The sequence below is a fragment of the Canis aureus genome, chromosome 17 (assembly GCF_053574225.1).
Source record: "Canis aureus isolate CA01 chromosome 17, VMU_Caureus_v.1.0, whole genome shotgun sequence".
Taxonomy (NCBI): Eukaryota; Metazoa; Chordata; class Mammalia; order Carnivora; family Canidae; genus Canis; species Canis aureus.
In genome coordinates, this window is record NC_135627.1 from 11,076,273 (window position 1) to 11,093,782 (window position 17,510).

The window sequence follows — 17,510 nt, forward strand, 5'->3', positions numbered from 1 at the left end:
GCAGTTCTAACTAAGTAGCTATATGGTTTGTTTGTTTGTTTTTTAAGTTCCCAGATGTAACTCTGGAGGGAGCAGTAGCCTGCACTCAACTGCATGCCATGAGCTATCACAGATATATTCTTATTTTGTTCCTTTTTTAAAAAGTGTAGGTTGGGGCACCCGGATGGCTCATTGGTTGAGTGTCTGCCTTTGGCTCAGGTCGTGATCCCGAGGTCCTGGGATCAAGTCCCGAATGAGGCTCCCTGCAGGGAGCCTGCTTCTTCCTCTGCCTATGTCTCTGCCTCTCATGAATAAATAAAATCTTTTAAAAAATTAAAATATTAAAAAATAATAAAAAGTGTAGGTTTACTAACCCCAATCTTTAAGATCACTCAAATCATAGAACCCAGAGCAAATCTCCAGAATTCCAGCTAAGCCCCTGGTTCCTGATTGAGGGAAGTTATGCCAGTCAGAAGGAAAGTAGATTAATGCACAATGACAAAATGGTTAGCTCCCCCCTCCCCTGAAAATATTGCCCCCAGTGACCCAACACAATAGTAAACTGACCAGCACACTCAACATGGTGTGGTATAGTGCAGAAAACTCAAAATCAGTATTTTTATCTATTAATTTCACTTTTAAGAATTTAACCTAAGGGAAAAAGTCATGAGTAGGCAAAAACAACAAAAACAAAAGACACCCATAGCTACAAAAATGACATCACAGTTGCAGTTTACAGATTCTAAAATCTTCAAGCAGGTTAAATGGTTAAAGTGGTTAAATAAATTATGGTATAATCCATGCATCCATTAAAAAATTTGAGACATTAAAAATGTTTATAGTATATTTCTAAGTGCAAAAATAAAGAACAAAACAATAGGTCGGGAAGACATCATGTTAAAAACTTGTATATGTTAAAGATAAAATTCTAGCATAAATAATGCACATAAAACAGTTAACTATTATTTCTGGGTGGAAGATATTAGTTGGCTTTTTTTTTTTTTTTTGGCTTACCTATTATTCCTATTCTTCCAAATGTACATATATAATTTCATAAAGGCAAAAAGAGAAATGGTACAGAATGGAACAAAATCAATTATCTCCCTCAATGTCCTAAGGGATTAAGAACTAAGTCTTGAATCCTGGGTTCTGACACTGGCACTTCTACTTTGGTCATCCATCCATCAATCCATCCATCCATCCATCTATCCATTCATCTGTCCATTAACTATATTGAGTTGAGCACTGCTAGCTGAGTTAAAATTCACCCTCTGGGAGACTGAAGGAAAAAAGAGAATTCTACAGTAAATTATAGGGGCATCTGGCTGGCTTAATCAGTAGAACATGGGACTCTTGATCTGGGACTGTGAGTTCAAGCCCCACATTGGGGATAGTGATTGCATTAAAAAAGGAAACAAAATAAATTATAATTCAATATGATAAATCCATAGTACAAAACATACAAAGTATTAAAGGATGAGAGGCAAACCAGCTAAATGCCCAGAAAGGTCAAGGAAGATTTGCAGATACACATTAGAGCTGGGGATTAAAAAATTAGCAGGCATTCTCCAAAAAGGAAATAAATGAAACACTTTGGTTGGATGGGACAGTGTGCATGAATTTCAGATTAAGAAAAAGCCTGGTGATTTTAAGGTGTGGTGAATGGTTTCATACGGCCAGAGATAGGTTTGGTTGCTGGAGTAAAGGGGCATGAAAGGAAAACCAAGAAGGAATTACAGAGCCAGGTCCCATCTTGCAGAGTTCATACTTTACAAAGTATTACCATTTAAAAATTGGGGAGTAACGTGGTTGCTTAAGAAAGATTGAAGTCTAAAAAAAAAAAAGAAAGAAAGATTGAAGTCTGATGTAAGGTTGAGGATAAACAGGAATGAGGGAGGAGGTGGGCGGGGAGCCCAAGAAAAATGCAGCAGGTAGCAATCACTCAAGTAAGGAGGACTCAAAGGCTAGAAGTAAACCCAAAAGTAGAGCTAAGCCTGTTTCATTCCCAGAAACTTATAATTTGGAGGGCAAACAGATCTCAAAATCTACATTTTGTTTTACTTATGAGGAATAAACGTGCAGGGATATAAAAGTAATTTGCCTACACTACAGTAGAAGAATAAGAATTCCAATTCAAGCAGTTGTGCAGGGTTGGGCTATCTCTACTGTGTAGGATGGAATATCTCTACAATAAGGACTAGGTCATCACTTAGGACAAGGACCATTTCTTGCACTTCCTCCTTAATCCCAACAGCATGCGTATCAGTGCCACAAAATGGAAATGAAAAAAATCAATTTTCACCAAGAATTCTGAAGCTTTTTCATACCAAGAAAGACAAGAGTGACCTACATATCTCTCTCAATCTTCAACTATCTAGCCGAAGTTTTAGCTGGGCAGAGCTAGAGGTGTAGCTGTCAAAAAATTAGGGAAAGGAATGCTATAGAATTATGTAGACTGAGGATAGGCAGTTCAATGATATGCTGTAATTCTAGGAGTAGTGAGGAAAATACTCAGTGAAAGCATCGCCATTCCTACAAACCCAAGCCTCAGCAGTTAAATTTTCTCTCCTCAAAAGCCTGAGGCAGAGATCCAGAATCCAGTCTATATTTACCAGCACAAAGTGAGCACAACTGACCACCTGTGTCATGCAGCAACACACTTAATCCTAACAGCTGTGAAGAAAGAGAAATTTTCTGATTGAAAAGTGTAGCTACTAGATTCTGGGAAGATGGCAGTGGTGGCATGGTTTCTGAATCTTCCACAGAAACACTGAAGAGACCCAGCAGCAATAAACATCCCTAGCACCCCAGATGTTATCAACAAATACCATTTCCCACTCCAAGAAATCAAGGCTTCTCAGCAGAATGGCTGATCCTGGGGTTTGGGGGCAGAGATAAGGCTGCTACATCTCATCACATCAGAAAGCAAGGGAGCTATCAAAGATTGGGGCAAGTTACAAAGACTCAGGGCTCAGGAAATTCCCTGGCCAAAGCTGGCAAAATCTGACCATGAGTAAGGATTATAACTGCAATGGATTAAAGCAGACCAACTATGTTTGAAGCCATGAGTTCAAAATGGATACCAGAAACAAAATAACAGTCTAATTTAGTCACTTTTGAAGAATGACAGGGAACCAACTCTTCGGGACTGGAAAGTAAAGGGAAAAGATCCAGCATTTATCTTACGTCTTTTCTATGAATGCTGTAGTCCTGGATAACCCAAGAAACAGTTGAGATACAGTTTCTCTTTAAAGAATCAATCCTGGTAATAAATGAAAAAAAGAAAAAAAAAAAAAAAGACAACATTGAGACATCAGCATTTTGTAAACCTTAAGGAATTTATTGACCGAAGCTTGAGTATCAATGTAGAGGTGACCAGACCTCTGTATGAGGTGTGCCACACCATTTTATGACCCAATCTTGCCAAAGATAATGGCATTGGAATCTGATTACATCTCTGGAGCCAAATATCAATTTATAGAAAACAAAGGAGGGAAGACATGTAAAACCACACCACTGAGAAGCAATCAGCTCAGTTCTGACAATGGAAAACTGTACAGGACAAACAGTCCTGTTCCTTGAACAAAAAAATTGCAAAAAATAATTTAAAAAAATTCTATAGACATGTCCCTCTAGCTACTGTTCCCTTTGTCCTTTACAGCCAAACTCTGTAAAAAGCTCTTTCTCTTCATGGTCTCTACCTTGTCCCTTTCCATTCTCCTCTGAACCTGCTCCCATGTGTTTTTTTCCCCACTGTTCATCTGCAGTCCTTCATCAAGATCACCCACGGTTTCCATGTTGCCTTACCTATCGATAAGTTGGCTTTGTCCTCATCCAGCAATGCTATGAACTGTCAATTATTCTCTCTCCCAAATACAATTCTTTCATGGACTTCAAGTTTCTCCTACCTCCCTGAAAGCTCCTTCTTAGCCTCATGCAATTTCCACCTGCAGGAGGTCCCCAGGGCCCAGACCTAGGCTCTCTTCTCTTTTCCATCTACTTTCTTTCCCTGTGTCATCTCATTGACATCCATGCTCCCCTACAGTTCCAATCCCCATCTTAAAATAAATCAACTTTAATGAAATATAACTTATGTACAGAAGACTACATTCCATTTAAAGTATAGAATTCAATGACTTTCGACAACTATAAGAAACCACCACCACAGTCAACACACAGAACATTCCCACCACCTCCAAAATGTTCTTCCTGCCCTTTCACAGTCCAACCTTGGTCCTTACCTCTAGGCAATCACTGATCTGCTGTCTAATAAACGAGTTCATTTTATTCACCAAATGGATATTGTTTCAACACCATTTAAGAGAATTTCACATTAAAATTTCTTAGCATCTTTGCCAATAATCAACTGATCACCTGTAACTGGATCTATGTCTATACTTTATTCTCTTCTATCTATCTATCTACCCATATCATACTGTCCTGATACTGCTGTTTCATAATTAATCTTGAAATCAAGTTATATATTTCTTCCAACTTTGTGTTTCTTTTTAAAAATTGTTTTGGCTCCTACGACTTTTCAACTAACAGTTTTTTTGGTGATAAGCAATATAATAAAATTTACCGTTTTAACCATTCATAGGTACACAGTTCAGCGTATTAAATATATTTATGATGATGAGAAACAGATCATAATAACTTTCTCATCCTGCAAATCTGAAATTCTACACCCACTGAACAACAACTTCCCCTTCCCTCCCTCCCCATAGACCCTGGTAACCACCATTCTACTTTCTGTTTCAATGAACCTGATGGCTTTAGGTGCCTCAAATAAGTGGGTGTATATAGTATTTGTCTGATTTACTTCACTTAGCATAATGTCCTCATGGTTTAACCATGTTGTAGCATGTGACAGGATTTCTTTCCTTTTTACAGCTGAATACTACTCCAGTGTATGCATATACCACATTTTGTTTATCCATTCATCTGTCGGTGGACATTTTGGTTGCTTCTACCTCCTGGCTATTCTAAATAATGCTGCAATGAACTGGGGTGTTCAAATACCCCCTTTAAGACCCTGCTTTCAGGAAGCCTAGATAGCTCGGCGGTTGAGCATCTTCCTTTGGCCCAGGGTATGATCCTGGAGTCACGGGATCAAGTCCCACATCGGGCTCCCTGCATAGAGCCTGCTTCTCTCTCTGCCCATGTCTCTGCCTCTCTCTCTGTCTCTAATGAATAAATAAAGAAAATCTTCAAAAAAAAAAAAAAGACCCTGTTTTCAATTCTTTCAGATATATATCTAGAAGTGAGACTGCTGGACCATTTAGTAGTACTATTTTTAATTTTTTGAAGAACTCTCCTACTGTTTTCCATACAAGCTGTGCCATTTTACCATTTTGCCAACAGTGCACAAGGATTCCAATTTCTTTATATTCTCACCAACACTTATTATTTTCTGTTGGCCTTTTTTGGGGGTAGTAGCCATCCTAATGTGAGATGACATCTCATTGTCAGTTTCATTTATATTTTTATGATGATGAGTGATGTTTAGCAAATTTCCCTATGTTTATTGTTTGTTTGTATATAATCATTAGAGAAATGTCTATTTAAGTCCTTTGATCATTTTCAAGTCAGGTTAGTTTTTGGGGTAACTGGGTCACTCAGTCAGTTAAGCATTTGACTCTTGATTTCAGCTCAGGTCAGATCTCAGGGTTCTGGGATTGAGCCCCAAACTGAGGCTCCTTGATCACCAGAGAGTCTGCTGGGTATTCACTCTCTCTCCCTTTCCTTCTGACCTTCCACCCTCCCCACTCACACATTCTCTCTCTAAAATAAATAAATAAATCTTTTTTTTTTTAAGGTTTTATTTATTCATTTGAGGGGGAGAGAAAGAGCATGAACAGTGGGGGAGAGACAGAGGGAAAAGGAGAAGCAGACTCCCTGCTGTGCAGAGAGCCTGACAAGAGGCCCGATGTCAGGACCCCAAGATTATGACCTAAGCTGAAGGCAGACACTTACCCATCTGAGCCACCCACGTGCCCCTAATTAAATAAATCTAAATAAATAAATAAGGTTCATCTTCTTGTTAAGTGCTAATTCTTTATACATTCTAGATATTAACCCCTTATCAAATATATGATTTGCAAATATTTTCTCCCATTCACTCTATTGTTTGTGTCCTTTGATGTACAGACATTTTTAAGTTTGATGTAATCCTATTTATGTTTGACTTTGTTGCCTATGACTCTGGTGTTATATCTAAGAAATCTTTCTTAAGTCTAGTGTCATGAAGCTTTTGGTCTCCATTATCTTCTTTAGGTCTTTAATCCACTTGAGTTAATTTTTGTGTATGGCATAAGATCTTTTGTATGTGGCAGACCCATGCTTTGAGAGAAAATCTAAAGGCTCATGACTATGGGATTTATGTTTTCAATTCCCATTTGTCCTATGAGTTCAAAGTCAAAAAGAATTATTGATTTGCCTCTCCAAACCTGTTCCACCTAACTCCTATCTCAGCAAATACTGCTCTCCTTCACTCAGTTGCTTACCCTTCACTCTTTAACTTCTTTCACACCTGGTATCTGATCTGTCGATTTTTCCTGCCATTTTGCCCAAATATATGTCAAATTATTTTGCCATCTTCACCACTACCACCTTCGTCTAAGCCAAGGCTTGGCAAGCTCTTTCTGTAAAGGGCCATATAGTAAACATTTTAGACTTTGTGAGGCAAAATTGAGAATATTATGTAGCTAGTTACGGAACAAGAGAGAAAACAGATTTTCACAATATTTTGGGGCAATATTCATGATATAATGCCTAAGCACAATTTTTTGATAATACTGCAGTAAGGAAAATGGAATTCTCTTATCTAGGGATAAAATTGTTTTAATTGGGGCTCAAAGTTAGTGTTCTCTATCATCAAAATCAATGGCAAATATGTATCCATTAATGCTGATCTGCAATGAGATTTTACCTATTTCATCTTTTTAAAACAAGATTTTATTTACTTGACAGAGAGAGGGAGAAAAAGCACAAGCAAGGGAAAGTGGCAGAGGGAAAGGGAGAAGCATGCTCCGTGCTGAGCAAGGAGCCCAACGTGGGGCTCAATCCCAGGACCCAAGGATCATAACCTGAGCCGAAGGTAGACGCTTAACTGAATGAGCCATCCAGATATCCCACTATTTCATCTTTGATAATACCTTTTCCCACAGATAGTTACTGCCAAATACTGATGACAATCCATAGACACAGGATTTTACTTAAGCATATTCATTGTTTGGAAGGCATTTATAGAATTTTGTTAGATTACTCTCCTGGTATTTGCCTTTAGCCTAACATTACATTGTTGTTTGATCACTTCCAATTTTAGGCTAGGTGGAAGATCCTCAATTGTACAGTGAAATGGATTTTAAAATATGGAAATTTCCTTTGCTTTTGCATTGAGGTTTGAAAAAATGCTGCTGAAACTATAGTTCACTTCTTGTTTTAATCTTTTGACAGCCTGGGAAGTATAAAAAGCAGCTTGACATTAGTTGTGATTCAAACATTAATTGTTGTCAAAATGTTACTACCACAGTATAAATTTTGCATGTAAGCACTGTTTTGTCTTGCAATTTTAGGCTGAATTTGTTGATAAACATCAAATCTGCAGCATAAGCTAATTCTCCTCACAGCTATTCAATGTTGGAAAACACTGGCTGAGAGTGGTTCTTCTTGTTCGGAAAAATTTAAATATTCGTTCTGAGCTCAAAATAAATCACAATAAACTTTACTACTACTAAGCTACTGAATTTCTGTGTGATAGGGAAAACTGGGGTATTAAGGTTCCATTTAACAAAAATTCCAAAAGTACTCATAGCAAATAAAAACAAATCAATGTAGTTGTATTCCAGTAAAGCTGTATTTATGGACACTGAAATCTAAATCTCACATACTTTCCATGTGTCATGAAATTCTATTCTACTTTTAATTTTTTCCAACCATTTAAAAATGTGATAACCACTCAACTTGTGAGCCATCCAAACACAGGCCCTTGACTAGACTTGGCCTATTCCTGGCCTCAGCCATCAGCAACTCTCAGCTATACAACTACAATGATTGTATAAATGGCTCCCTTATTTCCGCCACTAGTCCCCTGTGGTCCAACCTCCTCACAGCAGTGCTTTTAAATCATATCCTATCATTCTATTCAAAACCCCTCAAAAGCTCCACAGTGGGAATTGAATAAAACCCAAACTTTGGCCTACCAAGATTCTGTACAATCTAATCCCTGCCTATCTTCTTCTACTCTCCTAAGCTATACTCAAGACACTGGCCTTCCCTCAGGCCTCTACACAAACCAAGGCAGTTCCTGTCTCAGAGCCTTTGCACTTGCCATTCCTGCGACTTGGGACTTTCACCCTCTAAATTTTCGCATGGCTGCCCCCTTCTCCTTACAGGTCTCAACTCTATGTTAGCTATTCAGAAACAACTTTCTAGCCACTCTAGCTAAAATCGCCTCCTACAGGTACTTTCTGTGAGTTATACTGTTTTATAGCCTTTATTAACCTTCTTCGTACTCAAATTACCTTACTTATGTGCTTACATTTGATATCTACATCTCTGTTGTAAATGTTGTACATGTTGTGAGGGGGAGGGGGATATCAAAGCAAGGAGGAGAAGTGGGAGGAAGAGAAAGACAGAAGTGCCCAAACCTGACACAGCTCAGCAGTAAGGACTGACATAAAAAAAATAGGGAAATAAAATTTCATTCAAACTGGAATTTACCTCTATACAAAAAACAGGAATATACAATTTTCCCACAGTTTATGATTAAGACAATTAGGTTTTAGAATTCACAAAGAACAAAGTATCAGAGCTTACAAAGAGCCTGAGACATGCCAAAACAAATAGGAACTGACCATTTGATAAGCTAGTAACAGAAAGTAAAATAAAATAAAAATTAAGACTTTTATTTTCATGAAACGTATCCCAGCCTTATTAAAATATTTTCTCCAAGTGTTTTTTACACCATTTCCTATTTTGAGTGGCACTTCAGAGCTAGACAAAAACTTTCTTCTGTCCTTATTTTGATACTCTGCTCCAACATGCACAAAATATATACCTTTTTTTTTCTGTAAAGAAAAGTATATTCAAGAAGTAAGGCTTTGATGATTGAAACGACTTCAACATTTGTGAGAATCAAGTTCATACAAAATTAGGAAAGGCTGTTCACTCAAAAAAAGTAGGACATCCACAAAATAATAAATGCTCCAAAAATATCTTTCTGGGACAATAAAATCATAGGCAATTTAACCTTTAAAAGTAATCTCACTGAAAAGTCAGAGGAAGAAATAGTAATAGTTTTCTTTTTCCCCTCACTGATTTCCAACATGATAATGTGTTGTAAAGGCCATTACTACAGGATTTGTCTTATCACTCTCCAACGTAGCTCCTTGTATTCTTTTCCACGTTTACTACAATCAGTGTTTATACTATTCAAAATTCTCTTCTGGCAGCTACTAAGATATAATTTTCTAGTAAACAGTAGAGGATAAAAAAAATATGTGGGGGGAGGAGCAGGGGAGACGCAGAATGACATTTTCCCATTACAGTAAATTTTTAAAAGCAACTCCAAATCATAAAACCAATGCCACTAGAGACAAGAAAACTGCTAAGCTTCTGGGACTCCATTACAAAAGCAGGTAGATGTGTCAAAATTAATATTTCAAATTATAGTTGTAAATACATCCCAGCTGTTAAATTGTGATTAAATTTTTCAAAGCATAGTTAAAGGAGTTATTTCTGTTCTCCTGGTGGGCTTGTTTCTAAGATGTGTAACTGTAATTGATGTTTTCAGGAATGTGAAAAGGAGATGGTTAATAATTACTCTCTCATTTCCCATTTCTTTGGGAAAAAATACCAAACCCCACTTACTAAGTTATATATTTATATATCCTATACATCCTAAATAAATGGTTTCATATTACATTTGATAACTCTAGGGTAATCACATGCATATAGTACAAAATAACAACTAATTACTTCTAAGGGATGAGGAGAAACAGCTGAAAACAGGGAAAACATTTATTTTGGGACTAAAAACAGAAGATAATCACTTCCAAAAAAAAAAAAGAAGATGAACACTTCCCAAATCCACTTTTTTTTTTGGCACTGGCAAAGAATAAGGAAACACATAAGTTACTCCATTTAATTTTTGAATTAAAATATAATTAAAACATTTACTTTAGCACCTATACACATTTATTAGGATTATAACAAAAGTTGGTTCCCAGAAGTTGTGAGAGTTACTTTCATCTAAAAAACTAAAAAAAAAAAAAAAAAAAAAACCTAAAAAAAAGGAAATAACTTATTTTTTAACTTCCCTTACTCAAGAGGTATAAGAATCAATTCATTTTCTTCAAAAAGAGAAAAATAGGTTTAAAATTTAAAAATTATTCACTCTATGCAGATAAGCATTTGCAAACATATCACAGTTAATCCACAAACACCATTACATATCTTCTATCATATTTATGTGTTTATATATAATATTCTATATTATACCAGCCCACTGAGAATTTTAAGTTATCATGTTATATAATCTACTTAACATTGCAATCAGTTCACAAATAATCCATTTAATCTGGGATTCTGTAGTAAATGACATGACATTCATGTGACACTATTCCAAATGTGTCTGCTTTAACATAGAAAATTAGTTCCACATAGTTGAGTATCAATAACCCATTCAATGTAGAATGCCCTGGTACCGCAGTCAGCTTTGTACTGTTACTTATCATAAATTTATCTTCTCCTGAAAATATTTAACCAAGAATATGAGAAATAAAAAGAAAAAAAGCCTTCAAAGGTACATCATGAATAGCTTCACATCACATAAATGCAGAGATTGTTAGACCTTAGCAGGATCTCAAGATATTTTCAAAAGTATTTAGCTACTCTTCAGGCCTGTAGACAACCTGCTGTGAGCAGGTGGATAGAAGAAATCATGCCACACAAAGAAACAGGCCAATAGCAGTTAGTCGGCAGCTCTGCTTCCAAATGTTCAAACTACGTGACTACACAAAATCAAAATCTAGTATGTAAAATGCTAACAAGAAACAACACATTAAATCCCAGCAGACAAATTACACTGTAAGAAATGGAAGACTATTTGAGTTGTTCAAAGTAAAACTGAAGAGCCTCTTTCAAGGTAAAAAAAAGAATGCTTCACAGGAATAGAGTGTAGTCAAAAAAAAAAAAAAAAAAGGAATAGAGTGTAGTCACAGAAATTAAAAAGAAAAAGAAAGTTCTATTTGTTTCATGCTAGATAGGTGCTAGGGTGTATGAAGACATACAGTAAGCTCTACATGTACAGAACACAGAAAATCATTTGATCCAATACTTAACTATATGCTGTAGGATAGAAATCATTCTGTGTATTAAAAACAGTCCTAATTTTTGTTAAAGTTCTAAAATAAAATGTGAAAAGTTCATTAACTAGATGATAAATTCATCTTCTGCTGAAAAGTGAATTTAGTTCATCTACTCCTAATTTTAAATGATAAAAACCCAAACTGTTGTTGACACAGGGAAGCATGAAAAAACCAATACATTTTTCTTCTACAAGCACTCTTATTTAGGAAAGGTTTTGTTTATGAGTTAACCACTAGCCACATGTGTCTACTGGGGACTTGAAATGTGACTAGTACAATTAAGAAACTAAATTTCCCATTTTATTTAATAGTAAATAATTTAAAAATAGAAGCTGTGGAATACACTTTTCTTTACACATGATTTCATTGTTCTGGTACGACTACATTTCACATTCATCATTCTGTTGCTTGAGCTGTTATCAGTATATTCTTATATGCATGTCAGGCGTGTTGTTCCTGATACCACATTAATAATTTTTTATATTATTTTGTCTTGAAATGCTAACATTTTGAATATACGGAGTTAAACGAAATGGATTAGTGAAATTAATCTCACTTGTTTTTACCTTATTTATTTATTCATGAGAGACACACAGAGAGGAAGAGACACAGGCAGAGGGAGAAGCAGGCTCCCTGCAGAGAGCTCAATGCGGGACTGGATCCCAGGACCCCAGGATCACAACCCAAGCCAAAGGCAGACACACAACAACTGAGCCATTCAGGTGCCCCTTGCTTTTACCTTCTTAATGTGGCTACTCAGAAACGTAAAACTGTGTGTATATGGTTCATTAGATTTCTATTGGACAATGCTGCTCCATTTTATCACTTTTTAATTTGGTAATTTGAAAATGAGACGATACCTTCCCACAATAGAAATGAGAAATGACTGTATATTCTCAGATTATACCACTTAGACCTACTTTTTTTTTTTTTTTTTTTTAAGATTTTATTTATTTGGGGATGCCTGGGTGGCTCAGCAGTTGAGTGTCTGCCTTTGGCTCAGGGTGTGATCCTGTGGTCCTAGGGTCGAGTACTGCATCCCGGAGTCTGCTTCTTCCTCTGACTGTGTCTCTGCCTCTCTCTATCTGTGTCTCTTATGAATAAAAAATTAAAATCTAAAAAAAAAAAAAAAAAAATTAAAATCTTAAAAAAAAAAGAATCTGTGAATGTCAGATGTTTGGAAATTAAAGAAAATTGATAAAACAACTAAGAAGGCTGCCATATGAACATAGCTTAATTTGATGACTTCTTAGAAGAAATAAAATCTAAATCTTAAAAGTGTAGATAAGACAGATTTCTTTGTTTTGTTTTTTGTTTTGAAGATTTTATTTATTTATTTAGGTAGTTATTTAGTTATATATTTATTTATTTGAGAGCGTGCACATGTGCAGAAGAGCAAGAGCACAAGAGTGAGCACATGAGCAGGGACAGGAACAGAAGCAGATTCCACACTAAGTGGAGCCCGACAGGGCCCAATCCCACAACCTTGAGTCACAACCTGAGCTGGAACCAAGAGTCTGAACGAATGCTCAACAGACTGAACTACCCAGGTGCCCCAAGACAGATTTAATTTCTGAAATTACAAAATGCAAGAGGTCTATCCATGCATTCATCTCCTCATCCATTTGTCCAGTTACTGAGACTTTACATTTGCCAGGAATTCAGCACAACAATAATAATTAAAGGTCAAATCAAAACTGAAATTTTTGATCAATTAAAAAGTTAGTAATCTATGAAATTCATTATCCAAGTGATGGTACATGCCAAATTACCATTTATTTTTAAAGAAATTCATGGATAATATTAAGCTTATGGGGTTTACCAATGAAAACCAGGAAAATAGATAATGTGATATGACTGAATTTCATTGGATGCATAAGGAGCTAATTCCTAAAGAAAGGGTATGCTTCTTCCCCAATTATTTTATCATCTAATCAGATAAAGATGTTAATTGCTACTTTTCATGTAGTCACAGGGATTCAGTTATAAAACTAAATAGGTGTTGGGACGCCTGGGTGGCTCAGCGGTTGAGCCTCTGCCTTTGGCTCAGGGCGTGATCCTGGAGTCCTGGGATCGAGTCCCACCTCAGGCTTCCGGCATGGAGTCTGCTTCTCCTTCTGCCTATGTCTCTGACTCTCTCTGTGTCTCTCATGAATAAATAAATAAAATCTTAAAAAAAAAAAAAAAAAAAAAACCTAAATAGGTGTTAAGTACTCACATAACCTTAGGATGCTAGACTAGCTACCTAGTAGAACATGCTAGGAACTGCAAAACTAACAATTGCCCCACCTTAAGAGAATCTCCCACCTTAAGAGAATATGAAAAATTAATCAGTGGAGGTGAGTTCTTAAGCTAAGAACCCAATACTTTGGGTTCAAGGTTGAATACTTTAAGCTAAGTGAAAGGGATTTTATAAGAATCACTTGGTTTTCCATGTATCTCCTGGTTTTGAAGGACACCTAGGTAAGATCAGCAATTGTTTTGGTGACAAAGCAGGAAGAAAAGAGTTTGATGAGGCATGCATTTATAATTATTTCTTGTGGCCCAGATATAGATCATGCAGAAGAAACCCAAGCTAGGTCATTATGAGAGATCTTGTTCAATAGGAAAACCTGGAGCGATGTGAAACGGGAGGGTAAAGGCAATTGAAAAAAAACAAGCAGACTTTAAGAGTTCTGCAGGTGAGAAATTCTCCCAAATCCACAGAAGTGTCCTTAAAGACAACAGCCAACTTTGGATGCTTGCCATGCCCCCAAAATAATGAATGACCGGTTACATTAGCCTGGGTCACCCTAGTTCTTACCATGTTCCTCCTCTCTTTACCCCAAACTTCAACTTTGGAGAGAACTCGGAATGCAAGTACGAAGTGGGAGAGTATATAAAGCAAGGGAGAAGAAAGCAACAACACTCCCATCTCCCCACAGAAATTTCTCAGTCTGAGGTGGAAGTGCTTGAGATTCTATCTCTCTCTCTCTCTCTCCCTCCCCCTCTGCTGCCCCTTCCCCCACTCACATGCTCTCTCTCTCTCCCAAATAAATTTTTTTTTAATCTTTTTTAAATTTTTTTTTTAAAAAATCGAATCCCACATCAGGCTCCCGGAGCATGGAGCCTGCTTCTCCCTCTGCCTGTGTCTCTGCCCCTCTCTCTCTCTCTCTCTGTGACTATCATAAATAAAAAAAAAAAAAGATTAAAAAAAAAAGAATAAAAAGGAATTTACTGAACTGTATCCTTATGATAAAAAAAATATTTCTGGGAATTATTCTAAATACATATCCAGCATTAACATAGCTAGGAACTCTACATATGAAAGGGCCATCAAGTTACCTACCTGCAGTCATTGAGAAGGAAACTGAAAATATCCTGATATGCCGCTTTGGGGAGCAGTTCCTTCCCCTCTCTATACCCGCTCCTGGGAGGTTACTCTATGTCCCCAACCAGAACAAGTGTCACTGGCCACAGTACATTCAGTGCAGAGTACATTTAATGGAACACAAGTATTATAAACCCATGTTTTTTGAAGACACAATAAATGGATCTTAAGTAATGTGAAATTATGCACTGATATTTTTTCCAAGGATCTTAAAGTGTTTCACCTCATAGTTAGAATTTATAAGAAAATATGAGAGAATAAAATAACTGTAGCAAGCTACAAAATCAAAGTCAAAATATACAGCTCATTTCTAAGAGTTAAGATTTCTTAGAACCATAAAGAAAATATACCCAATGGCCTAGCTTAGAAATCAATTTAGTTATCAAATATTTAGTGGAGGCTTCTATCTCTAATAGAGGTATATGTGAATCTGCTATAGAGAGTTTTTATCTGTGATTCTCTTGATTTCTCTATGCTTTAAAAATCATTTTCCTGTATAAAATTCAGTTTCCTGTGCAAAATCAAGTTAAGGAAACATAAAAATATTTTCGTGTTAAAAAAAACCCTAAAAGAATAAGTATTTAGTACTATGGGGAGAAGGTTATGATTTTTTATTTGCATGTGACCATCACATGTTACATGGTGTTCTTTGTTTGGTTTTCCCTGGAGCCCTAAACCTTAACTAAGGTGAGCTGAAGGAATTTGGGCAGAATCTCTTTCAATAGCTGTCTACTTTAAAATGGAGGTTACTGATGACAAAGAACATTCAATCAATTCTGGATTTCAAGTCATTTTCTCAATGCAAGAAATCATACTTTGGAGGGAAAATATAGGTTAAAAAATTAAGACCATTCTATTTTTTTTTTAATTTTTTTTTAATTTTTTTTATTTTTATGATAGTCACAGTGAGAGAGAGAGGCAGAGACACAGGCAGAGGGAGAAGCAGGCTCCATGCACCGGGAGCCCGATGTGGGATTCGATCCCAGGTCTCCAGGATCGCGCCCTGGGCCAAAGGCAGGCGCCAAACCGCTGGGCCACCCAGGGATCCCCGACCATTCTATTTTTAAAAGGCATCAATGTGTTCTAGCAAGTCAAGCTGAACATAGCTCGCCTTTCTGCTGATCTAATGCTACACAATCTCAATTACACAGAAAAGAAAGGTAATGAAGTCATATTTTATAACTACAAACCCAAAATGGCAACAAAAATTTTTAGCAAAGCACACAGGATACTTTATGTAGGACAAAGTATGGTAACATACACTAACTTTCCTGGATGGCCTGAAAAAAAGAAATATTGATTCCTCGGAATAAGACTTGCTTCAAGATCCTCCAAAGTAGGAAAAATGTTTTCAACCATAAAATGTAGGAGATGAATAAATGTGGCTTCTTGCAACTGTATCTGTCAGTATTAACCACCCAGGTGCTAGTCAGGATTCTAGACTTGCCAGACTCCTCAAAGTAAATTATAGGAGTACTTACCTGTATCGTCCTCTGAATGCCATCGACGCTGACAGACAATAAGGGGGAAGCCAGGTTCCACGTGCTGGTCACATTTAGTTTCGACCCATCAACTTCCACCTGTTGTGACACCAAGTAAGATGGTTACCATGAAGAAAGACAGAAAACTGATCTCAAGTTCATTGCTGCATACAAAGCAGCAGCCATTTTAAACAGATGGCTCCCAAACAACCTGTCATGTTTACTGCTCCCTCCATGAAAGACAGGGTCCAACAAGAGTCTTCTCAGCCATCTCTGGGGAGAGGTGAAGGACCTGGGCACAGCTGCCTCTGGGTACTGAGGTTTCAAGTGATTTCCAGTAAGTAACAAACAGCCTTCTAACTCTAAACCTATCTGGACATGCTACATTTACTGCAATTAGACAAGTAATGCATATAAATTCCAGTGACATTTTGCAACCCAACATCAGGGCTTGCATATAATATCCTCTCCAAGGACCAAGAAAGAACTTTTTCTGTGTTAATTTTAATGAAGGACTATGCATTGTTATCTTAATTAAACAGAAGCTTTAATTAGGCAAAATTCTTTAGTGTTGAATATTAAAAGTCCATTTGAACTTTGCAAAAGTTCTGTCATATTTTTGTCGATCATAAATGACTAATTTCATTAAGTCATCATTTATGAAGATGTAAGAAAACCTTCATAATCTTTTAAAATAGATACTTTCAAGAGAAAAATTCTAATTTCCAAATAAATAATATAAAAGTAACTGAAAGAAAAAAAAAAAGCAATGTTAAATTAAAATAATAAGTATTGGGTGAAATACTTCACCCAAGTATTGGCAAGTATATTGGCTCAGCGGTTTAGCGTTGCTTTCAGCCCAGGGCCTAATCCTGGAGACCTGGGATCGAGTCCCACATCGGGCTCCCTGCGTGGAGCCTGCTTCTTCCTCTGCCTGTGTTGTGCCTCTGCCTCTCTCCCTCTGTGTCTCTCATGAATAAATAAATGAAACCTTAAAAAAATAAAATAAGTATTGTTAGTTATTGCTTCCTTTTCACTCACGGATTACCCAACTCGTGTATATGAGTGCTAAGAAGACAATAACTAATATTTTAACTCTACAGTAAACAACCTAACAAAGGGATATTTAAGTTTGTTCAGGGTTCAGAATAACCCTGTAGCAAAGTCAAGACACATGATCCCTAACGATTCCTTCCCTCTCTCTTAATTCTCTTAAACAATACTTAGTAAAATAAAAGATGTGGAGACGTTACTGTTTAGTGTGTTTAGTGTGTCCTTATACATCTATACGGACTTTAGATAGTGGGA

General features: G+C 36.7%; 1 protein-coding gene and 1 long non-coding RNA gene across 7 annotated transcripts in view; one reads left to right on the forward strand and one right to left on the reverse strand.

The window, feature by feature from the left end:
* PCCA (propionyl-CoA carboxylase subunit alpha) overlaps positions 1-17,510 on the reverse strand; it is a 461,536-nt gene that overhangs the window by 79,941 nt on the left and 364,085 nt on the right. For all 6 annotated transcript variants that reach the window (XM_077855069.1, XM_077855072.1, XM_077855071.1 and 3 more), the window contains one exon: positions 16,203-16,301. In XM_077855069.1, the coding sequence (XP_077711195.1) occupies positions 16,203-16,301 (99 nt within the window). The remainder of the gene's footprint in view (positions 1-16,202; positions 16,302-17,510) is intronic.
* Positions 1-17,510, forward strand: part of LOC144287776 (uncharacterized) — a 64,537-nt gene that overhangs the window by 10,643 nt on the left and 36,384 nt on the right. The gene's annotated exons all lie outside the window — the stretch shown is intronic.